Here is a 22,212-nt window from a genome sequence, read left to right on the forward strand (position 1 = left end):
GTGTAGTATTTGAACGCCTCACAGTGATCGGCCATGTAGTATTTGAACGCCTCACAGTGATCGGCCAATCACAGGACCATAAAACCATCCAATCATATTTCTGCACAGCGACGTTGCTTCCGGGTTGTTCGGCATGCTGGTCAGCAACGCGTGCTAGTCGTCTCAGCCTTACACTGTATTTTCTTGCTGCGTAAGTACAATATATATTTTATCAGAAGAAGTGAGCAGAAATCAACGAATCACGTTAACTTTTATCACAGCGTGTTCTCGTTTGAAGTGTTGACCATTTGTCAACACTGCGCCGTTTATTTTAAGTAAAAACGCTGATGTTTTCCCGTTATTCATTTATATCTTATAAACACTGTTTGGACTTTTGTGCTTAGGTCAAAGCAATGGCACAATTGTTTTGGTGTCATCTTGGCGCCAAGTTCGCCGTTGAAGTGAGGAGCTTCATTTAGGCAGAAGTCGTTCTTTGCTGTTTTGTAGTTCTTTGCTGTTTTGTAGTCCTTTAGGGTCCATTACGCATGAATTTTGTGGCAGATAGCCAGGTTCACACTTCGTTTAATTCATTCATGTTCTTGGCACTAAGCATAAACTCTGACGATGAGACGGCAAGCATAAACTTACTGTTGACAATTACTGTTTGTTTGTGTTTGTTGCAGGACTTTGGCTATCTCATGGCTAAAGACAAATCACAACAGAAGCCCCCAAAGAGGAAGACGTCGCCTCCAAGTGACGATGAGGTTTGTGTGGAGCAAACCAAAAAAAGCAAAAGGAAGATGTTGAAAACTAAGGTGAGCCGAGTGACGATGTGTCCTTGTTGGAAAGATAATTTCATAGTTTTGGTGTCAGGAGAAATGAAGCAAATCCAGTAAGTGAAAAAACATAAAGCAAAACTTGATGATGCCTTTTCTATAAACGAAGGGGTGAAAATTGATTTCTAAGCAGATTTTCTTTATACGCCATATTGCTCAGCCTTAATTACATTCAGTCCTTTTCTTATTTAAAGTCTTTTTTTTTTTTCTTGTCCAGGAGGCTGCAGATCAAATTCCAGATGTCGCCCTTGCAGTGGAGGAAGAACAAAAGGCCAAAGTCAAGAAGCGCAAAAAGAAGCAAACAACAGAGACAGCAAAGCAAGCTGAGGTTTGACACGTTTATTAAAATACTCACTGTATGCGACTGTGGGATTATGTCATATTTGTTTTGTGCCAATATTTAATCAACATACAAATAATGACACCAATGTTTTGGACATCTAAATTCTCGCTCTTATCTCAAAGCACCACTATATCGTTGTCGAGCACCTCCAAGCAAAAAAAAAAATCCCCAAAGTGCATTTCGTAGCTCTACGACTCGATATCCTGCAGTGTGTCTGCATTCTCAATGTGCGGCGTGATGATGTTCCTGTTGGGCTGAGCGCGCGCCGCACGCGGGCAGCGGTCGGCCGCCCGCCCGAAGAGTCCGCAGAGACTCTTTCGGCTGGGCCGGTGCGCGAGCGGGACCAGCACCAGGCTGGCGGCGCTCCCCGCGAAGAAGACCAGCTCGGCCACGCTCGCCAGCGCCCGCTCGCGGTGGCTCAGCTCGCCCGCCGCCTGCAGCCGCGCCCCCCTCACCAGTGCCGCCGCGTAGAGGAGGTGACAGAACAGCAGCGTCGCGCTCGCCGCCAGGAACGCCGGACCCTCGTCGGAGCTCGAGAGAAACCTCCAGCTGGGTTTGCGTGTCCGCACGCAGCCGTACATCACAAGCGCCAGTTGGAGAACGTAAGGGGTCAGGAAAGCGAGGCACAGCTTTGCGACGGCGTACGGAACTCCGGCGTGGATCGGATCCACGAAACAGTCCGTCGTCAGGCGAAGACCTTCCCTCGGTCCTCGGACGCCGGCCAGAAGAAGAGAAACGACAGCAGACGTCAGGACCACCAGCGCCGCGCAGACGCCGGGCCTCTTCATTAAGGAATTGGACGGCGGGTCGAGGTCGGCGAGCGCGTAAGCCATCAGCGCTAAAACCCACAGGCCGCAGAGAGACGCCACATTGACGGCGAAGGAAAGCGCGGCGCAGCCCAGCGCCGACGTCCTCAGGCTGTGAGGACGGTGCGCCACGTTGTACAGGGAGAAGAACACGAGTAGCAGCTGAAGGCCGCAGAAGGTCCAGAGCAGCCGGGCCAGCCAGGCCACGTTGCGCTGCGCCCTGTGAGTGCGCACGAAAGCGTAGAGCAGGAAGCAGCCGGCGGCGAAGGCGGCGGCCGCCAGCACGAAGTACACGTGGTTGGCCGAGGATATGAGGTGGGCGGCCGCAATTAGCTCCAGCGCGGCGGCGGGCGACGGCGTCGACGCGTTGGCGACCGCAGCCGAGCTGTTGGAGAGCGTTTGTGTTGCGTTCTCGCTGGACTGGAAAAGAAAAGAGCAGTGGTTCTTAAACTTTTGACTATATATATATATATATATATTTAAATATATATATATATATATATATATATATATATATTTAAATATATATATATGTATATTTAAATATTTAAATATATATATATATATATATTTAAATATATATATATATATGTATATTTAAATATTTAAATATATATATTTAAATATATGTATATTTAAATATATATATTTAAATGTAATTATTTGGTAGAACAAAATTCTGATTGATTAAGAATTCTGATTAATTGGCCGATTTAATATGAAAAAAATAAATAACTTGTTTTCTGGTCCCTTACAACAGTAAACATTTGATAGTTTAAAATATGTTACCTTCAATATTTGTTTACATCTACAATAGTATGCCTTTTTTTTTGTGTGTGCTGATTTTTCCTTAACTTTTTTGTAAAACAAAAAAAAGGCAAATTTTCCCCCCTAATTAAAATGCAATACAACAATTAAATACAGTAGCATAGTCGAGTTAAATAACAAAAAAAAAACAGACAGTCAGGATTATTCAAAGATCATATCTTTTTTGGTACAAAACAATGTTTAAACGTACAAAATATTAAGACGTAAAATTGTTCAAAACACTAATTGTGTAAGTTCTTTTTGGACCATACAAAAATGTATACTATTATTTTAAAATTAAATAAAAATAGATGTATGGGCTCCCTGTATAAACAAACATCATGCATTGGATTTTATTTGCTGTACACTTCGAAATTGCCATTGAACTGTTGTAACATTTAAATAAACAATTTAGATTTTTTTTTTAACGATTTTGGCAATTTTAGAATTTTGGAGCGCAATCATTGAAATTGTGATTGAATTTCGCAGCCCTAAAATAAATCACACGACATGCCATCACAACAGTCGCAAGTCGACTACCGAGCGCACCAAATTCCGCGCCGCAGCAAATCGGGGGTGTCTCTTGACCTCCGCCGAACCCCCGGGGTTTGATCGAACCCAGATTGAGAGCCACTGAATTAAGGTGTGCAGCTATTACCATTAGCTAATTAATTTATTTTAATGCATTTTATTTTTTTGTGCTAAGGTATTAAAACGGATATTGTGCATAAAAATATTATTTGAAGTACATTTCAGTCTGTACTTTTTCACTTACACGAGTGAAATCTTTTTTTTCTCATTTAACGTGTTTGTACTTTTTTTTTTTTGCTGTCGTTTTGCCCTCCGCGGAGGAAGCGTCTGCTCGACTGCAACACATGTTTCCACTTACCATTTTCTGGGGGTTGTTGTCGTCGCTCGCTGGTCTGCTGTTTGTCTCGCTCTGCTCGACGGCTGCCGCTTGAGTGCGAGCCAAGCGGCCTGATAAAAACGATGACGATGATGAAGATGATGATGATGATGATGCTCCTTGCGGGGACACGAGCGCTCACCAGGAATGATTTTTTTTATACTCGTGCATACTTTCAGAGTGACTTCGTGACCATGTGATCAGAACATTTTCTGTCCCTCCTTTTTTTTTTTCGTCTCCTCCTTCACCTTGCAGACTTGAGAGCCGTTAAATCGGAGAGCATACTGGCTCCCTTGTTTAGTCTCCCCAGAGGATCGAATTTAGTTTTTTTTAAAGACGGCTGTGGTGGAGTTGAGTGTTAGTTGTGCTACTTGTTTTTCACACAAAATGTAAAAATTGGACTCAGCTTGTCATAAAAAAAAAAATGTGTATGTGTTATAGGAAAACAGGAAACCCTTGTCAACCTGCAATGCAACAGGAAGTTGGGGCGGGGGGGTTGTGGTTGTTATTTTAGCTTCAACATATTTCACTTGTAAAATTTCATTTCCTGAAACTGTCTCGCATTCAGAATATCGTTGTCAGGAAGTAGTTTAAAAATATATATTTTATATTTGTGGAAGTTTCATTGGCATTTTGTATACACTGCTGTTCAAAAGCTCAAGCGGATATTTACAGTAGATACCGTAGATATAAAAAGTCTACACACCCCTGGCCAATGTTTTTGTGATTAAAATTCAAAATCATGCTCTTTAACAGGGGTGTGTAGACTTTAAATATTCACAGTTCTGGTTAAAAGGATTTGCTTCTTTTGATCGGATTTTTTTTTTTTGGGGGGCAAATAAAATAAATTTGTGCGTAAAAAAATTCCGATGTCAACATTGCACTCGATTTACGCTACTGGTCCTATTTACAAATCCACGTTTGTTTTGCTTTTGGCGCAACAGATTTCAGATCCGGCCGACGCTCCCGAAGGAGACGACAACTTGAGCCCGGAGGAGAGGCGGGTCCTGGAGAGGAAGATGAAGAAGATCCTGAAGAAGAAGATGAAAGCCGAGGGGCTCCTCCCGCCAAAACCCAAAGAGAAAGAGTCCGGACCTCCCGCGTCCCAGCGGGCTTTGGATTACCTCACCTGGTAAGAGACTTTTGACTTCTGCAAGACGACATCCTCATTCACAAGATGGTACCTAGAGCCGATTATGTCCGACATTTTAATTGGCCCATGTTAACTCAGGGAAGAGTAATTGGTTTGGTATGGTGGTTCTTAACCTGGGTCCGATCGAGGTCGGTGAGTCGTAAAAAAAACCAGAAAGTGGTCGGACGAATATGTGCAATATGAATTGACGTATAACGACACTGGGAAGGTATGGTGTTCCACAGGGCTCAATTCTGGGGCCTCTGCTGTTTTGATTTGAATCTGCTGCCGCAGGGTTCCGTTTTTAAAAAAAACAGCGGCGGATGTTTCAAAGTGCTCTTCAATATGGAGTTGAATACTTTGCAATGCCAGGTTGAGCAATTCTAGTTCCCGCACAACTAAAGGTGCAATTCTTTATGCTGCATGGAGATGGCGAGTACAAGACAAATTATTTTTGCGCGGGGCAATGTGAGAAGCGATCATTGTTTTAACGACAGCGTCGTCTTTCCAGCTGGGTCCACAATCGTGCGGCGTGGAAGTTTCATAAGACACGGCAGACGTGGTTGCTGCAAAACATGTTTGATTCCCAGCAGGTAAGTTGTTCGTCCGATTTACGGGAAACAGTTTGCACCCGAACATTCACATTTGAATTTGCCGACAGATTCAAGACGAGAAGTTCTCGATGCTGCTGCAGTATTTGGAGGGGCTGCGCGGGGGGTCGAGAGACACCACGGTTCAGAAGGCCCTCGTCCTGGTCCAGGAATCGGGCCAAGCGCCCGAGGATGAAAACGTCCAGCAGAGGGCGCACAGAGCCAGAGAAGTCATCCAGATGCTTTCCTAATGCCAAGACTGATCTCAGGCTTGGACTTTGATGTTGTCATTATTTCTGTTTTATTTTTTAGCAGTTAGGCCTTCTGATGACATTTTCGATATGTTTGCATTTATTTTGGATTAATTGAGACCCAGTTTAGGGTTGTCAAATATTTCAATATTAAAAAAAAAATGTTTTTAATTCCCAGCAGTTTTTGGACAATTTCCCTTCAACTTCAAAATACTAGATTCATAACATTCAGAACATCTTGGAAACTATTTTTCACATTCCCAAAATGTCCACATTTTTCAGTATTCCGCATTTTCAGTGACGACCTTCCCAAATTGAACCTCTTCGCACATTTCGTACCGTCTCAACTTATTCATCCAGGACACCTCGGCAAATATTTTTCCATAACAATGGATCGTACCTCCTCTTTCAAATGTTTTTCTTTTGGTTTCCCATTTCAGTTCGGGAAGTTTCCCTCCATTTGACGTTCACGTGGACGGGATCCGCCAAAAATCCCGTTTTTCCCGCGCGCGCCGCGTCCTGCCGCGTTTCAGCCCCGGTCGGCGATCTCGAAAAGCCCGCCGTCGCCGCGTAAACGCTGCGCCTCAGCCGTCGTCCCGGCACTTTCGCTTTGGCCTGGTTTTGCATCAAACGCGATATTGTGATGAGTCAGCAGGGCTCGCAGTCTCGCGATCTCCTCTCGCTGTTTTTGGAAGTCCTGTCAAAGATAAAGAAACACTCTTTTTTTTTTTTTTTTTCATAAATGCGGCGCGGTATCGAACAAATGCTCATCTGCGAAGTTCCCTGTTGCGTTCTACGCGGACATACCTCGTTGCATTTCTGCAAAGAGTCGTGCGTTTCTACTTCAGCCGCCACCCGGGGCAGCTTCTCGTTCACCTTTTGACTCTTCAGCAGGCCGGCGTCCTCGAACACGTCCCTCGCGAGCTTGTTATATCCCTGCAAGGGGACAAAAGGCGGCGTTCGGCTGGAGATCAAACGGAACATTTCGCTTTTCCCGTGTAGCTTCTTTTTTTTTTTTTTTTTTTTTTGCTGAACTTACTTGCTCGGTGATGAGGCCTTCATATCGAGCCTGCTCCGCTTCGTCCCATTCCTTTTGTAGCTTCTCGTCCAGGGTCGGGTACACTTTGGAAACGGCATGAAAAAGTAGGCTTTATCACTAATGAGTATATTAAGAGACCGCCGTGACAAAATGAGGGCGGTGCACAAAAAATCTGATTTGAATCCATTTTGTTTTGCTTCGCCGGCCATGATTGCCTTCCCATTAGGCAATTTGTCTTGTCATACGGGAAAATCATAATTCCGCTAAAATTGTCCGTCTCACCTAAAAGAGAATGCGGGTGGCAAACGAGCGGCGTCTCAAAAGTTAGCGAGTACACGCACGTGCTCGGCTCCGACACGTCAGCAAGTTTGCTTTGGCTGCTGCAGGCGAGCAGCACCTGCAGAAAGACGCAAAACTCTGTTTGTGCAATTCGCAGGAAAAATTTAGAGATGCTGACTTTTGTGTGAAATTTATGGATGAACCTCTTTTTAAAAAAAACAAAAAAAAAACTTTAGAGGTCAAATTAAGTTCACCTGTAATGAAACTAGAGCAATTTCGGTTCATCCTAAAAAATTTCCCACAATAGCCCTCGCGTTTTGCGAGTACTTTAAAACTCCAGCCACCTTCGCTTCTCTGTTTCTGTTGCCACAAGTGTCTCCGTCTCTCATCCACATGCCTGTAAAAGTGGTGTTCGCTATCTCCCACTCGTGCCAGATCCTGTCGGGAGAAAAAAAAAAGGCCGCTTTTCACTTCACTGAACATCCGCACGAGTAGCTTGGCGGCCATCTTACCCCAGGATCCCGCTGTAAGCGTTCCAACGGAATGACTGCTCGTGTTGGGTGATGTTGTGGAATGGACACAACTCGTATCGGTACCTGAAAAGTATGATCAACGGTTATCTTGTGTGTTCTTCCGGTTGTGACTTTTAAGAGTCTTGAGTAGTAATACTTACACCGAGTGTGTAAGACTGAAACACCTTCCAGCCAAATGAAAAAGATGCGACGGTCCTACAACAATGAAATTGTTGTGACTTTTTGGATGAATGTTCAAGCTCGAATGAATTAATGGGGTCTTATAGAATGACATTGAATTTACCAGACACCGGTGATGGAAGTACTTTAGCCTGAAGTCGGCTTCCCTGAGCTAGAAAATTGTTGTTCACTCTGAGGAGAGAAACATAAAAAAAAAATAATAATAATAATGCTCACATGGATTTAGTGAGGAAAGGGGAATGAAGTGATGTTTTGTGACAGAACAATTAAATGCTTTACCACTACATGGCAGAAAGCCCAATTAACCTATCAAGGGTGTTTGAATGTCATGATCTGTCATTTGTTTTTGTTTTTTTAAAACATTCAAATCAAATCACATTTTAAATAAGCAACCAGCACATTTGTACGCACTATAATGCCCTTGAATGTGGGCAAGGGCGCCAAGCCACGCCCCTTTAAGGCACATAACACATATCCAACACGAAAACTTCACATTTCATTTACTTAAAAAAATAAAATAACGTAACAACATAAATGTTTTTGGAGGGGCTGGAATGGATCGAAACAGTAAAGCATTCAAGTTGTTCTCGGAGCAGCAAAATGATGGTGGAGCAGTGTGGGATTTTTTTGTTTGTTTGTTTTTAAACTTAACGAACCCAAATGTATTTGGTGCCTCGACTATCTTCATTTTACCGGCGAGTCCATGAGTTACTGTGGAAAAGTAAGTCAAGAAGCACAAACGTTAATTTTCATTTTATGGCTGAATCATATCTCATGTGGCTCATCTCGGTCGACATCATTTGTAGCGATAAGCAAATTGCACTTCAGTTACTCACCGAAAACGGCCATGCACACAGCAAAGACGAGTAATAAGTGATGTTTCACACTAAACACGCGGTACATTTTTAATTTTAGAGGCTAAAAAAATGTGTTTTCATTGACATCTCGTTTCACCTCTGCTCGGGTTTCCGGGTAAAACAGTCACGTGATAATAACATCGTTTGCGCATGCGTCATTTCCTTGACAAGCACGTCGCGTTTTAGTTACAGAAGCCAAAAAAACAACAACTTTGCAGTTTGTGATATTTTAAAAAGAAGTGGTAGCGGGGATCCCGAGTTTTTATTGAGACACACTCTACTTACTTACTTACGTGTACAATCGGGGCTTGATTTTTACGTGTTACGAATGTTTCTATCTATGCTAATGCTTTAGCTAACAGGAAGCATGTGTTGGTTTTACAGACTTAACTTTTGACTCTAACATTAATAACATCTTAAGAGTATATTCCGCGACCTTAGAATATATCTTTGGTGTGCAAAATGGGACGGAAGAAACAGGGCAAATTTGTGCGCCCTGACAAGGGAAAAGACAAACGACACAAAGTGAAGGGGAAAACATTAGAGACTTTTACCGAAGAAATGCATTCTGCATTTGAAGGTAAACATGAATGACAGTTTGTGTTTCAAATTTGTTTTTACGGTTTTCCTGTTGTTGCATATATAAGAGTAGACATATCTGTCAATTTGTACCAGATTAGGTTGACTGAATGTAAAGGAAAACACCCCCATAGTGGTTCATGATTCTAATAATAATAATAATAATGATAATCTTGCCTTATATTGTTTTTCCAATGACAGCAAGCCTTCACAGAGAGGAGGCGGGAGCAGATAGGCCTCAAGTGAAGCTACCTTGTCCTCTTGCCATGTGGGAGCTGGGCCATTGCGACCCCAAACGCTGCACAGGCCGAAAGTTGGTCCGTAAGGGCTTCGTCCGCAACCTGCGCCTCAATCAGAGGTTCAATGGACTCATTTTGAGTCCCATGGGCACAAAGTATGTGACACCAGCTGACCGGTATGTCGCGTTGATGTCACTGTTATCAAACTTCACTACGGTGTGTTTTGATTTATTGTACAATTTGCATTAGACAAAAGTGGAACCTAAAGGCCCGTGCTGGGACTTGCATTTGGTACCTAGAAGTTATATCAAATGGACAAAAACGCAATATAAAAGCATGCAAATGTGATCTGAATTGAATGTGTTTATTTATTTTTTTATTCACAGGGAGATTGTGGCCCAGAATGGACTTGCAGTGATTGATTGCTCTTGGGCCAAACTGGAAGAGACGCCTTTCAATAAGATGGTCGGAAGTCATCCACGGCTGCTGCCTTTCCTCGTAGCTGCAAATCCGGTCAACTACGGGAAGCCTTGCAAATTATCTTGCGTTGAGGCTTTTGCCGCCACCTTTTGTATTGTGGGTAAGGCCCGTTTTCCAATCTTTTTATTGCATTTTCACAGTGACTCCCAATTGTACTCACCCTGTATTCCATGTTGGCAGGTTTTGAGGAACTGGCCGTGCTGTTGTTGGAGAAATTCAAGTGGGGGACTGTGTTCCTGGATCTCAATAAAGATCTGCTGAAGCGCTATGCTGCCTGCCAGTCGGAGGAGGAGCTGCTCACTGTGGAAAAGGACTTTATCACCACTAAACCAGAGGAGGAGGACATTGGTAAAAAAAAAAATGGGGGGTTCAATTTACAACGTGGGCTTTGTTTATGTAAGACGGTTGAATTTTTTACAACAGCAGATTTGCAGAAAATGTCTTCACAAAAGAGGTTTCAAGATGTTTATTACCACATTTATTTGAAGTGTACTCTCAAAGTGAACATAGACCACAGAGAATGACTCCGTATTAAAAATCAACCACAACTTTACCGCGGGGACGTGAGTTAGCTTAATGCTAACACAACGTCATGGACGGGCTAATGAAACTAGCGTTGATGTTGCGGTGGTTATAAGTCTTTCGGTGACGGTCAGACAATATGACAGTACTTAGAGGCATATATGTATTCCTTACCCTCTGGGAAAAAAAACTAAATATATTATTCATATTAATTAAAACATATATAATATTACTGTATCTGACAAAGTAGACGGGAATTTCAAGTATGTCTATGTCTGTATTAAACTGCCCCCTGGTGGCCAAAGCAAATACCAGACGAACTAATGTGGGCCTGTAGCAGATTAATGGCATTTCCTATCAATGAATGATTTACTAAGATACTAATCACTATATGGTAAAACAAAAAGTTAAGATGTAGGCGGACCTTGAGGGAAGGAAAATCGAACCATTTTCATCAACACAACAATCATAACATTTATCTATCAAAGAACCTTCTTTTCATCAATCATGATCTTATTGTGGGAAAATTTGTTTTGTAAATGTTTGCAGATCCATTTGACGTCAACTCAGGAGTAGAATGTATGAATCTCAACAGACGTCACTGGTAAGCGTCTTGTATTTCACTGGAGGACATCTTTTAATTATATTTGCGTTGATAAATGCTGTCATTAGAGTCCAGGACTGTAATCCAATTTTGAAATGATTGCATGTGCTTATGAATGAACATGAACCTCTCGGTCAGTGTTTCCCAACATTTTATTAAATAGTGAAAAATCTCATGGCACACCAACAAACAAAAATGTTACCAAATGTATACTAACCAGTAAATAGTTTAAAAAAATAATGTTGGAAATACTGGTTATTTGTTCCTTCTGCCATCTAGTGGAAGAACATTTAAATGCTCTGGCTGCCTGCACAAGCTTGGCTTAGATTGATGGATAACCCTAATAACTAATAATTGTATAATTTACCACACATTGGTGGTTGGGAATCAATGTGTTGGTTTATATTGTACAGTAACAATTTCGTGCCATGTTTTATTTTTATTTAGGGAAGCTGATGTGGAGGATTCTAGCGAGGGCACGGATACGACGGAGGATGACGACGACGACGATGATTATGATGATGAGGAAGCAGAAGATGAAAAAAACAATGATGAGTCAGAAAAAGTCTGTGACGTTGAAGAGGAAGTGGCTGCAGCAAAGTCATCACAATAAAGCGTATTTTAACTTGAGTTCGTGGAAGGACTTGCGACCCAAAATGAAACCTCAATACTCATTGTTCATGTGACAAAAAGTACATGTTGGCTACTTTGTAATTCCTTCAAAATATTTGACTGTTTTTCAGTCTTGGGAAGTAACAAAGTATAAATACTTAATTGCGGTACTTGAGGATTTATTTTTCTGGTGACTTTTACCTTTTATCTGTATTTGAAAAGAGATTGTTGTCGCCTACTTTCTACTTCTTACTTTTGTCAAAACAGGTGTGTTACCTTTTTTTTTTAACATCTGTAGATCAACACGGTAAAAACAATGTAAATTGAGAGACAAAGTCAACTTTGGTTGCGATCTTAATTGATTGAAATCTTAAAAGTGTGTGTGTGTGTGTGGGGGGGCTCGAACAGCGAAGACAAAGGAACATGGATTGATCATGGAAACAGGTTTAGAGAAGCAAGATATTCCCCACTTATGACTTAATTTAACAGAATTCTTTGATGTCAGCGACAATAATTATTTGTGAAAAAATGGTTTATGCTGACCTAAAACCCACCAACTTCTATCTTTAAAAACAATATCCATACAATCTGCAAAAATGTATTGGTAGGGCGTTTTTTGTTGTTAGAGTGACTCACTGTGGGAGAGTCTGGTGACCCATGGTGGGACAAGCAACCCAATGGATCCCACTATATCACTATATTGTCTATTTTTTTTTTTAAGCCTTATCAACCTTTATTTTTAGTTAGCAAAATGAGTATTGCTTATAATTGACAGTAAAAAAAAAATATATATATATATTTTAAAATGTACTCTGGTACTGGTTACGTACTTTTTTTTTTTTTTTTGTCGAATCATAACCTCCACGTTTACCAGAATCTTTTTACACAAATTATGTAAATCAGATATAAAGTGTTTGTACTTTAGCAACCTCTGTTTTGGGGGAATTTGTGCACTTCAACGTCGGGGAATACCATTTTCCCACCGCTTCACCTGACCTCGGTCAGTAAACGCAGCATTTTACTACGACTACCTGGCATCGTCGTTAAAAAGACCAATTAGTAATTGGTTTTGTTTAGAAAATATTTATATCACTTTCTGGCGTCTGACGGAGTCTTTTCCAGTAAAATGAAGTTGAGTGTTGTACTGTAAATGTGGCGAGGGGGGCGGACACAGCGGGACTGCTGTCCTGCGGTAACATTGTTGTGGAACGACGTCACAGCTCGAAAATGAAGGCGCAGAGGCAGCCATTACCGGAGCTTCTCTAATTATTTTATTCCAAATAAATACTCGCAGAAAACTCCCATGGCAAGAGCTACAAGTCAGCTGGTGAGTGTCGCCGCTTCGACACGGGGCACACTACGAAGCCGGCGGCCCAAACGTGGCGTGTGGCGGCTGTTTGACAACAAATAGTTAGGTCGGGCCTTCGGTGGAAGAGCGGTTAGCCTAGCCGCAGAGCTCGTTCGAACGTTAAGACCACATAGCAACGCTAGGCTCTGCTAATTCAGGCTAACTACAGCTAAATTCGCCAAAATTGTTTGGCTTTGTTGAACCTCTAGTCAGACCGACTTGTGTACTATGCTTGGGTGGGCTTTGCGCTAAATTATAACCGACATCGAGCTGTTATTTGTTGTACACTTTCTGTTGCTCTGTATCAGTTGGCTAATGCTAAGCTAAGCAGCTTCGCGCTTTCAATGTTAACTCTGGCTGTCAATTCAATGTGGTGCACAAGGAAAGCAAAACACAATAAGTCCAATTCGGAGTGACAAGCAGCTCAATGAAAACACGAGATGGGAAAACGTTTTTCAAGTTCCCCCCCAACCTGACGTAGAGCTAATTCGCTGGCTGTTAGCCTAAGTTTGTAACTCACTGTCAGCCAGTGCGGCTTGACAAGGTAGCCCGAGAAAGTTCACGTAGGCCCCGATGCAGCCGGAATTTGCCCGTAGGTGTGTTGTTGGTGTCGGGCTTTAACTAGCAAACATTACACGGTGGACCTCCGGAGAATGAGTCAGGACGTAGTTGTTCTGCATGGGCCGGGTGAGCGGATAAAACGCGGATAAATGGCCACACCTTGCTTGTGAATGAGATAAAAGGCTAGGCCGAGCGAAGTAGGCAACAAACGTCATGGGAGGTTGTAAACGTGTTGTGTGTGTGTTATTGTTGGCTCAAAAAGCACTAAAAGACGCCCTGGAATTTACAACCTCGTACCGTTTGTTGTCTCGGGGTGTGAAGTGATGGTAATGATGATGATGGTGGTGGTGGTGGTGACTGGGTTTCGCCCTAGTAGAAATGATCTCAAACTTTTTAGCATCTAAAAAATACCTGTCTCTCCAAATACCACCACCATCATAATAATACAGATAGTAGTAAGGCTGAAGAAAAAAATAGAAAGCAATCAAATTGCGATTTAAAAAAAAAGAAGTACGCCCTCTTCCCATAAGAAACACAAGCAATAAATTAATCCTATTATAATGAGCAAAATCAGATGTATTATACCTAAACGTGTAGGTCTTATAGGTTATGCTTATGCTAAAATAAAGCCAAGTGAACCATGACCTCACCGATTTGATTACGCCACCGACATGTCTGGCATTCATATTAAATTGTATTGTTCAAATTGTCAGGTTTGTGTAAACAAGAATGGTTTTGACAACATTGCCATCTATAGCGGAACTTTTCAAAAGACATTTTCAGTGACACACATGAGTCTTAAGACCATCAAAGTGTGTCAACAACATGTCTGTATCTGATCTCACGAGTGCCCCCAACTTACGAGTTTTTCAGGTTACGAGCCGTCGCTAGGTCGACTTTGTTTGTTGCGAACACAAATTTGAATTGTGAGAAAGCTCGGATACGCTCCTACTGGTGTGAAGTGGAGGGGGAGGGGGAAGGAGCAATTAAAAGATTGTAATGCCCTCGCATGTGGGCAAGGAGAGCCACAGCCAACGATGCGCTTTTAGCTGTTAATTAAATGGGACAAAAAAGTCAAATACAAATTTAGAGTACTCGCAAGGAGCTGCTCTGACTCCAGCTCCTGATGGCACTCATTAGGCCACACCCCTTAAAAGGCACACGGTCAATATTTTAGTAAATACTGTAATTACACTTTGGGTAATTGTAATCCAGATGAATTTGTTTCTGTTTGTGAAGCATATTAAATCACTTTCGTTATAGTGAGAAGAGAAAAAAATGGCAAATAGATTATTTTGAAAAATTGTTGAGCCCTAGTGCTTTGTGTCTTTATTAAATGTTTGGTGGTTTCTGTGAGACTGGATGGCATTTCAATTAATTTCAATGCGAAAAAATAATTTGGTGTACCGGTAAATTGCGTTAAGAGCTTGGTCACTGGACCATTTCAAGTTTTAGGTCAAAGTACCATTCCACTCCATCGCTCCCGCTGACTCATGTTTTCTCTCTTATTCCAGTATGATGTCGTGCCTATTCAGCCCAGCGTTGTCATTTGTTCCCGCTCGCATCCATCAATGGTAAGGAACCACCCCGACTTAAGCAGCAGCCACTGTCCCGGCATGGAGGGCTCGCCCTCGGAGGCCCGTGCTGTCGGAGCGTCTGCCAGCGGCCAGGGCTCGAACCTCCGCGCGCAGAAGGTGGCTCAGGCCCCTCAGCCTCGCAAGAAGAAACCAGAGGACTTCAAGTTTGGCAAGATACTCGGAGAGGGCTCCTTCTCGACGGTATATTTATATATATAATCGCACATTCCGCTTCACTTTTTAATTAGCCTTGGGTAGTTGTTGCTACATGCTAGCATTCCTCTGATTAATGTTCTTCGATGAGTCATCCTCTTGAATTGACAGACTTTTTTTTCCCCTTCATTTTTTCCCCCCCCTTTTCAAGGTTGTCCTGGCAAGAGAGCAGGTAACTGGCAAAGAATATGCAAGTAAGTATGAATTTGGAATCCTCTGGTAAAGTTTTGCAAATGGCTCAAAGTAGACGTGTGTATTCATACTTGTGTTGTCTCTTTTTTTTAAAGTTAAGATATTGGAGAAGCGGCACATCATGAAGCAGAACAAAGCCCAGTATGTGAAAAGAGAACGGGACTTGATGTCAAATCTCGACCACCCGTTCTTCGTCAAACTCTTCTTCACATTTCAAGACGATGACAAGTTGTGTATCCTTTTTCACACAAGTGTTATTTGCCAGGGATGTTAAGCAGCAAAATCCAGCCGTTTTTAACCATCTCGGGGGACGGCCATTTTGCCTCTTGCTGTCGACGGAAGATGACATCAGCGTTGCTCGGGTCTCAGGTAACAACCAATCACAGCGCAGCTTCAGAAAACAGGTGAGCTGTGATCGGTCGTTGCCTGAGCCCTGAGCAACTGTGACGTCATCTTCCGTCGACAGCAAGTGGCAAAATGGCCGCCCCCTGAGATGGATAAAAAATGGCTGGATTTTGCTTCACAACTTTTACTCCACAAATGTAATATTAATCAGAATGTCATGTTTAGACGAGTGAGGTCACATATAACATTATTGCCAAGAAATGTTTATGGCAAAAGTTTCCAGTAACACAAAATAAAAACAATTACACATTGTAAATGTAAGCAAACACATAGCTAATTATTTGTTTTGTTTCAATGACTGTGCTTATTGTTGTTTCTTCAAATAGTTGTCCTCCTTAACTCTGATTTCTCAGATTTCGGTCTCAGCTACGCAAAGAACGGCGAACTCCTAAAGTACATTCGTAAAATTGGTTCCTTCGACGAGACTTGCACTAGATTCTACTCAGCGGAAATTGTTAGTGCTCTAGAATACTTGCACAATGTTGGCATTATTCATAGGTAAGTAAGGCTTTTGTCTTTTTTTTCCCCCCCCCCTGCTTTCCACTCAAGTTATAACCGATATTCTTTCTTTCAGAGATCTGAAACCAGAGAACATCCTTTTGAGTGAGGACATGCACATCCAGATAACAGATTTTGGGACAGCAAAACAATTGTCATCGGACAGCAAGCAAGGTATCGTCCAATTGTATCTGGACGTCGCAGTATGATTTACTCCCCGAGTGTTACAAACGTTCCCTTCTTAATTCTTCTTTTGCAGCAAGAGCGAACTCCTTTGTCGGAACAGCACAGTATGTTTCTCCGGAGCTGCTGACAGAGAAATCAGCCTGCAAAAGGTAATTGAGTCTGGTCAATACGCAGCGTTCATATGTATATATATATGTTTTATGAGTTACAGTACGGTAATTATTTTATTTATATATATTTTTTTTAACCCTTTCTGTTGCTTTTTCTTTTTAGCTCTGACCTCTGGGCATTGGGATGTATTATCTATCAATTGGTGGCTGGTTTACCACCATTCAGAGCTGGGTAAGTACCACGTTTCGCATATAATTGGTCATGACAAAAGAAACGTAAAAAGATTAAAAGCAGAAAAAAAAAAGTCAAATGTAACATTTGAAAACATGACCAGAGCTCATCGCGTGCAACTCTTCAAAGTAGAATCGGCCCGAACGGCCTCAAAACGAGCAAGCAATCTTTTGCGTTGTCGTCTTCTTAATCAATGTAAAATTGCCCGTTGTTGTGGCGACGGAACCGGCAGAGGAGAGTGTCGTTCAAACACCACACGAGGCTTTGTAAACAATAGCATATTTACAAGAGCACAATTACTTGACTGACACGTCTTCTCTGTGGCCAAGGAAACGGGTCACAATGGTTAATAATGAAAATGATTTATTTTCATTTTTATTCTTGTTTTTGTTTTGTTTTTTCTCATAGAAATGAGTACTTAATATTCCAGAAGATAATAAAGCTGGAGTATGAATTCCCTGAGAAATTTTTCCCCAGAGCCAAGGATCTTGTCAAACAGCTTCTGGTAAGTCATTAATTACATGTGAGTCTTAATAAATCGTAGAGGCAGTAAAATATGTCAACCATGATTTTTACTTCCCAGTCACTGGACCCGTCAAATCGCATTGGCTGCGAAGAGATGGGTGGCTACGACCCTTTGAAGCAACACCCCTTCTTCGACACCATCTCCTGGAGTGACCTGCACGTGCAGACGCCCCCCAAGCTCACCCCTTACCTGCCCGCCATGTCTGAGGATGATGAGGACTGCTACGGAAATGTACGATCAAGCCCGTTTTTTTTTTTTTTTTGTATCATGTTGTCATACAATATGCGGCAAGTTGAGAAAAAAAATCAACAATGTCACCTGCCCATGCAATGCAGTACGACGACCTCCTGAGCCAGTTCAGCAACATGCAGGTGGCCCAGTCCAGCTCGTCACACTCCCTGTCGCCGCACGAGTCGACGCCCCCGCAACGGTCCAGCAGCAACATCGAGCAATACATCCACGACCTGGACAACAACTCCTTTGAGCTCGACCTGCAGTTCACCGATGAGGAGAAGCGCTTGTTGCTGGACAAACAAACCTCTGGAAATCCGTGGTAAGTCTTCGCCGGATATATATTTTTTTAAATAACCTTAATAGCGTTTTTTCCCCCTCTTATATTGTATTTTTTTTAACAGACGCAAGCAATAAATTATTCTGTATTACAATTTTAAAAATAAATCTTGATTTATTATACATAAATATTTTGGTCTCATAGGTTAGGCTTCTTGCTTAAATGAAAGCAAATCAGTGTCCTGCATTTTGATATAGTTTCATTCGAGCGGCTCAAACCGGGGACACATTCCTTGTGTGTTTCTTATCTAAGATGATTTGATTCCGATTCTGATCATTCTGCGATCATTTCAAGGCAATCAACTAGACTTAAATCAGTGAATTATGATTTCATACAAAAAAAATATTGTAACTGATAATGATTGAAAATGGGAGAAATAGCAAAATACGTTTTATTGTTCGCTTTAAATTCTGTTTTGGGCACTTTTTGGTTGGTACTAATGTTGGATGTCATTCATCTGTATTTGCTGTTTCATTTATTTATTATTATTCTAATTTACACAGGCACCAGTTTGTCGAAAACAACCTGATTTTAAAAATGGGTCCAGTGGACAAACGAAAGGTGAATATGGCTAAATAATTGGTTTTGTGATGTTGTTAGCAGGTAAACTTACTTAACTTTTTACTAAGATTTTCCAGCTAGTACACTTTTTTTTGTTTTGTTTAGAGGAAGTCAAAGGTGGCCATTTTGACATTTGCTGTTGACATCACCGTTGCTCAGGTAACAACCAATCACAGCTCAGCTTCAGAAAACAGATGAGCTCTGATTGGTCGTTATGAGCTCTGATTGGTCGTTGCCTGAGACCTGAGCAACGGCGATGTCATTTTCACGCGACAGCAAGTGGCAAAATGGCCGCCCCCTGAGATGGATCAAAACAACTGTATTTTGCTGCATGAATCATATTCCACAAATGTCATCAGAATGTCATGTTAAGACGAGTCAGGTCACATGTAACATATTACTGTCAAGAAATGTTTGAAATGGCCTGAGTGTGAAACCCGTTTCCGCTGTAGGGTCTGTTTGCCCGACGGAGACAGCTGCTCCTCACGGAAGGACCACACCTGTACTATGTGGATCCTGTCAACAAGGTCCTGAAAGGAGAAATCCCTTGGTCACTAGAATTACGCCCTGAGGCCAAGAACTTCAAAACCTTCTTTGTCCACACGGTACGCACAACTACTCGTAAAATCATTTGAGACCAGACCAAATACAAGCGCTTAAATTTGAGTATTCGTAACGGGAAAAAGTCTCTTGTCCCAATGAGAACCATTTGTAATGATCCGTTTTTTTCTGCGTCCTCGGTGTCATTCCAGCCTAACCGAACATACTATTTGATGGACCCTAGCGGAAATGCCGACAGATGGTGCAAGAAGATCCAGGAAGTGTGGAGAAAGATCTATCAAAGACACCAAAATCCCGGCCTATAGGAGCGCTCCCACTTCCTCCCGTGGCCGGCCCTCTTTAGCACGGAGGCCAATCACTGAGCAGAGTAACACCCTCTTTTAGTGCCCTTCATCACCGCAGTGTAAACAAACACTTTACAGGCGCTGGCATCTAGACCTTGTTTGTTTTACTGAGTAGAATCTTCTTTCTTTTTTTTTTGGGGGGGGGGGGGGGGGGGGGACTCCAACTTTGGATTCAGGGTTGCTTTGCTTGTTCTTTGTGCTCCATGTGAGGCTTCTGTTGCCGTTGAGTCCCACCAAGCACATCTGCTTCTTTTTTCTTTTTTTTTTTTTTACATTCTCGACGGGAGGTGAAAGAGGCAAGTTTGGGGGAACGCGTGGGCTCTCTTCCCCCCCCCCCCCCCCCCCCCTCCAAATCCGAGGACTGGTTTCCCCATGTAAGGCAAAAATATTGATTCGTGTGAGTCTAATTCAACCATATCCTTAAACCTGCGTCCTATGTGCAAGCTGTAGACAGCCCCCTCGTCTAGTGCATATGGTGTCCCCCATAGCTCGATTCACTCTTCACGCATTTACCAAACTCAAAATGTATTTTTGTAAGAGCCCGTGTATTTCCACAGTATTTTTGAGTTGTTTTTTTTCTTAAATCTAGTGGGTACTTGCTTATGGCGGTCCAATCAGATTCTCAGCAGGTCTAAGCGTGAGCCTTCCATTAGCCGTAAGTTGGAGAGGAGGCGGGTAAACATGCCACTAGCTTGTACTTCCTAATCATAAAAACTCGCTTACCTTTTCCTGCATGGCCAGTTGTGTAGCGCAGCCTTGTTCCTCCCTCCTTAGGGCACTGGTGATATTACAGTTTATTCAAGTTTTTTTTAAAAAGGTGGGTATTTTTTTTTTTTAATTATGTTTTTTCGACTGCATTGGCAACCATGGCAAATGTTACTGGATGATTTGGCTGTTCTGTTCACTTTGCTATTTCTTTGTGATGTGAATTTTTTTTTTTTTTTTTTTTTTTTTTTTTTGTGGGGTCGTTTGCTCATCTTCAGTGCATCCTGTTGAAATACGAAAAATCCTACGTGCTGACCAGAAAATCCTCATCCAGCAGAGATATTATACATTATACTATCGCTCTTTGAAGCAATCGCAGGTTTCTCCGGATCGCTGGCTCAACCGTTTTGTGTTTTGTTCTGTTTCCCCCCACACACGTTCACACATTCAGCTCCAGTAGAACTTTAAATTGAGTTATCTGAAGCTCCTTTCTTTTATGTTATCATAATGCTTTTAATTTTTGACAGATTACCTTCAGGTCCTTTTCCCCCCCTCGCCCCCCCCCCCTCCTTTTTTTTTAAAGGACTCTTTTTTTTCTTCTTCTTTTTTTTGGGCTGAGTCTGTGTGCAGTGTGTGACTGGAATATAGGTGAATAGGACCCTGGGGGCTCGGCGTGCAAGGATATCTTTATCTGATCCAAATAAGCGATAAAATTGCTGTATCTGTCTATAAAAGCGGAGGAAACGCTCCAGAAGTGTTGGCCTCCTCGGCACGGAGAATTTGTCGGAATCAAATAAGAGGGCGGTCGGTTACATTGTGTATGGAAACACTCTACCTGGCTTGTAACTGACGAGAACTGTGATGTACAGATAATGTATTATTAAAAATCTGAAGCAAGTAATGCAATGACATTAGGATACAGTTTTTGTATTTTTATTCTTGTATAAGGTTATTAGAGGGCTATTGTTCAGCCTCTAGTTCATTCTGTGTTATTTAAATTCTAATATATGAATCATATTTGGATTGAAGTCATGTTCAGGGGCCATGTTGTGTATGTTTTGAGATGTTAAAGCCTTTGAATGTGAATAATTATTGTAAACTATAATATTTTACAGCTTTTTTTCTTACTATATCATACATTTTCTATTTGCTCAGTGATTTAATCATATTCTGCCGATAATTTAATGAATCTGTTCATTCTCTCTCTCTCTCGCTGATTATTTGTTCGCTAGGTCAGTAGATGTTGAATGACGACTTTTCCACTTAATGCTTGGTAGTCCAGTAATTAAAAGCATGTAGGGAATTTAGGCCGACGAAGAAAGCCACGTGTCCTGTTCGTCTGTTAAGTCGCAGTCATGACACGGGAAAAGATGCAGGTTTCACTGGCAAAGGCTTCTCACATCCTGCAGCATGTAAATAAAGTATCAGCCCACCATCTGTCTTTTGTGTCTTGTGCAAATTACTACTCTTTGGTCAATGCAATCGTGTGCGACGCTGTGGCGGGTCGTTGGAGCATTATGTCGATAAAGTAGGACAACTATATGTCACGAGTGAGGCAAAAATGTACGATTAATGTTTCGATTAATCGGGTTACAAAAACGTTGACGTTTCCATCCTTTTTTTTTTCAAGAACGGCCTTATTTCAAATTGACTATCAGGTGAGGAACATGTGAGTGTTCCTATTAGACTTACGCCAAAATAAAGGCAAATGAGCTATGACTTAATATGAAAGCCATCGTATCTATATTAAGTGTTGTGCACTAGTAAGATCAAATAAATTTGCTATCATTCAGATTAGAAGTAGCACACGAGTGAGATATATTACTAATGATTGGGTACCTGAACCTTATGACTGAATATCAACGATGCCGAATAAATCCTTGGAACGACTTCCCAATACAACACGTTTGATCGTTCGGGGTTACAAAAAAAAAATGTGTCCGGCGACTAATAATCTAGTCCCTTGACAGTTTTCGTGACATCACCGCGATCGTTTCCAGTGGAGCGTTTTGCGTGAAATTAATGCACGCATGCAAATGTGTGTGTG

At 42.0% G+C, this 22,212-nt stretch overlaps 5 protein-coding genes across 6 annotated transcripts; 3 read left to right on the top strand and 2 right to left on the bottom strand.

Moving 5' to 3' along the window:
• Positions 1 to 109: 109 nt before the first annotated feature.
• On the top strand, positions 110 to 5,776 carry chlsn (cholesin). The gene is made up of 6 exons (XM_086064310.1): positions 110 to 190; positions 663 to 794; positions 1,033 to 1,143; positions 4,623 to 4,810; positions 5,322 to 5,403; positions 5,472 to 5,776. The coding sequence occupies exons 2-6, from the start codon at positions 678 to 680 to the stop codon at positions 5,649 to 5,651; spliced, it is 678 nt and encodes a 225-aa protein (XP_085920436.1). The 5' UTR covers positions 110 to 190; positions 663 to 677; the 3' UTR covers positions 5,652 to 5,776.
• On the bottom strand, positions 1,162 to 4,050 carry LOC147156415 (uncharacterized). The gene is made up of 2 exons (XM_086064306.1): positions 3,661 to 4,050; positions 1,162 to 2,384 (listed from the first exon to the last, which is right to left on the bottom strand). The coding sequence occupies exons 1-2, from the start codon at positions 3,661 to 3,663 to the stop codon at positions 1,347 to 1,349; spliced, it is 1,041 nt and encodes a 346-aa protein (XP_085920432.1). The 5' UTR covers positions 3,664 to 4,050; the 3' UTR covers positions 1,162 to 1,346.
• Positions 5,703 to 8,668, bottom strand: gnptg (N-acetylglucosamine-1-phosphate transferase subunit gamma). The gene is made up of 10 exons (XM_086064307.1): positions 8,519 to 8,668; positions 8,339 to 8,393; positions 7,786 to 7,853; positions 7,643 to 7,697; positions 7,482 to 7,565; positions 7,314 to 7,407; positions 6,973 to 7,087; positions 6,691 to 6,773; positions 6,459 to 6,587; positions 5,703 to 6,348 (listed from the first exon to the last, which is right to left on the bottom strand). Exons 1-10 carry the CDS (start codon positions 8,583 to 8,585, stop codon positions 6,181 to 6,183), a joined length of 918 nt encoding a protein of 305 aa, XP_085920433.1. The 5' UTR covers positions 8,586 to 8,668; the 3' UTR covers positions 5,703 to 6,180.
• tsr3 (TSR3 ribosome maturation factor) lies at positions 8,666 to 11,593 on the top strand. Of its 2 annotated transcripts, none has more exons than XM_086064309.1 (6): positions 8,666 to 9,119; positions 9,320 to 9,512; positions 9,744 to 9,937; positions 10,018 to 10,185; positions 10,909 to 10,963; positions 11,411 to 11,593. In XM_086064309.1, the coding sequence occupies exons 1-6, from the start codon at positions 9,002 to 9,004 to the stop codon at positions 11,574 to 11,576; spliced, it is 894 nt and encodes a 297-aa protein (XP_085920435.1). In that variant the 5' UTR covers positions 8,666 to 9,001; the 3' UTR covers positions 11,577 to 11,593. The 2 variants fall into 2 exon arrangements, with proteins under 2 accessions (XP_085920435.1, XP_085920434.1); XM_086064308.1 differs by having other exon boundaries at positions 8,667 to 9,119; positions 9,320 to 9,533.
• A 919-nt stretch (positions 11,594 to 12,512) lies between these two features.
• On the top strand, positions 12,513 to 19,604 carry pdpk1b (3-phosphoinositide dependent protein kinase 1b). Its single transcript, XM_086064305.1, has 14 exons — positions 12,513 to 12,902; positions 14,999 to 15,262; positions 15,426 to 15,468; positions 15,562 to 15,699; positions 16,225 to 16,369; positions 16,446 to 16,543; positions 16,629 to 16,704; positions 16,829 to 16,897; positions 17,306 to 17,402; positions 17,481 to 17,654; positions 17,759 to 17,976; positions 18,498 to 18,555; positions 19,008 to 19,160; positions 19,308 to 19,604. The coding sequence occupies exons 1-14, from the start codon at positions 12,879 to 12,881 to the stop codon at positions 19,419 to 19,421; spliced, it is 1,671 nt and encodes a 556-aa protein (XP_085920431.1). The 5' UTR covers positions 12,513 to 12,878; the 3' UTR covers positions 19,422 to 19,604.
• Positions 19,605 to 22,212: the final 2,608 nt, after the last annotated feature.

The sequence above is a fragment of the Leptonotus elevatus genome, chromosome 20, assembly GCF_054856555.1.
Source record: "Leptonotus elevatus isolate MCC_2025b chromosome 20, RoL_Lele_1.0, whole genome shotgun sequence".
Taxonomy (NCBI): Eukaryota; Metazoa; Chordata; class Actinopteri; order Syngnathiformes; family Syngnathidae; genus Leptonotus; species Leptonotus elevatus.

What these genes read in the sequence shown, in the direction of transcription:
- chlsn (XM_086064310.1), top strand. Translation starts at nt 678, where the DNA reads ATGGCTAAAGACAAATCACAACAGAAGCCCCCAAAGAGGAAGACGTCG. An exon ending in AGACAGCAAAGCAAGCTGAG is followed by an intron (nt 1,144 to 4,622) that starts GTTTGACACGTT and finishes TTGGCGCAACAG; the next exon opens with ATTTCAGATCCGGCCGACGC. An exon ending in ACATGTTTGATTCCCAGCAG is followed by an intron (nt 5,404 to 5,471) that starts GTAAGTTGTTCG and finishes ATTTGCCGACAG; the next exon opens with ATTCAAGACGAGAAGTTCTC.
- gnptg (XM_086064307.1), bottom strand. Translation starts at nt 8,585, where the DNA reads ATGTACCGCGTGTTTAGTGTGAAACATCACTTATTACTCGTCTTTGCT. An exon ending in ACTTCCATCACCGGTGTCTG is followed by an intron (nt 7,698 to 7,785) that starts GTAAATTCAATG and finishes TCATTGTTGTAG; the next exon opens with GACCGTCGCATCTTTTTCAT. An exon ending in GCTTACAGCGGGATCCTGGG is followed by an intron (nt 7,408 to 7,481) that starts GTAAGATGGCCG and finishes TTCTCCCGACAG; the next exon opens with GATCTGGCACGAGTGGGAGA.
- tsr3 (XM_086064308.1), top strand. Translation starts at nt 9,002, where the DNA reads ATGGGACGGAAGAAACAGGGCAAATTTGTGCGCCCTGACAAGGGAAAA. An exon ending in TATGTGACACCAGCTGACCG is followed by an intron (nt 9,534 to 9,743) that starts GTATGTCGCGTT and finishes TTTTATTCACAG; the next exon opens with GGAGATTGTGGCCCAGAATG. An exon ending in ACCAGAGGAGGAGGACATTG is followed by an intron (nt 10,186 to 10,908) that starts GTAAAAAAAAAA and finishes AAATGTTTGCAG; the next exon opens with ATCCATTTGACGTCAACTCA.
- pdpk1b (XM_086064305.1), top strand. Translation starts at nt 12,879, where the DNA reads ATGGCAAGAGCTACAAGTCAGCTG. An exon ending in TCAAGACGATGACAAGTTGT is followed by an intron (nt 15,700 to 16,224) that starts GTATCCTTTTTC and finishes CTGATTTCTCAG; the next exon opens with ATTTCGGTCTCAGCTACGCA. An exon ending in CAAACCTCTGGAAATCCGTG is followed by an intron (nt 17,977 to 18,497) that starts GTAAGTCTTCGC and finishes TAATTTACACAG; the next exon opens with GCACCAGTTTGTCGAAAACA.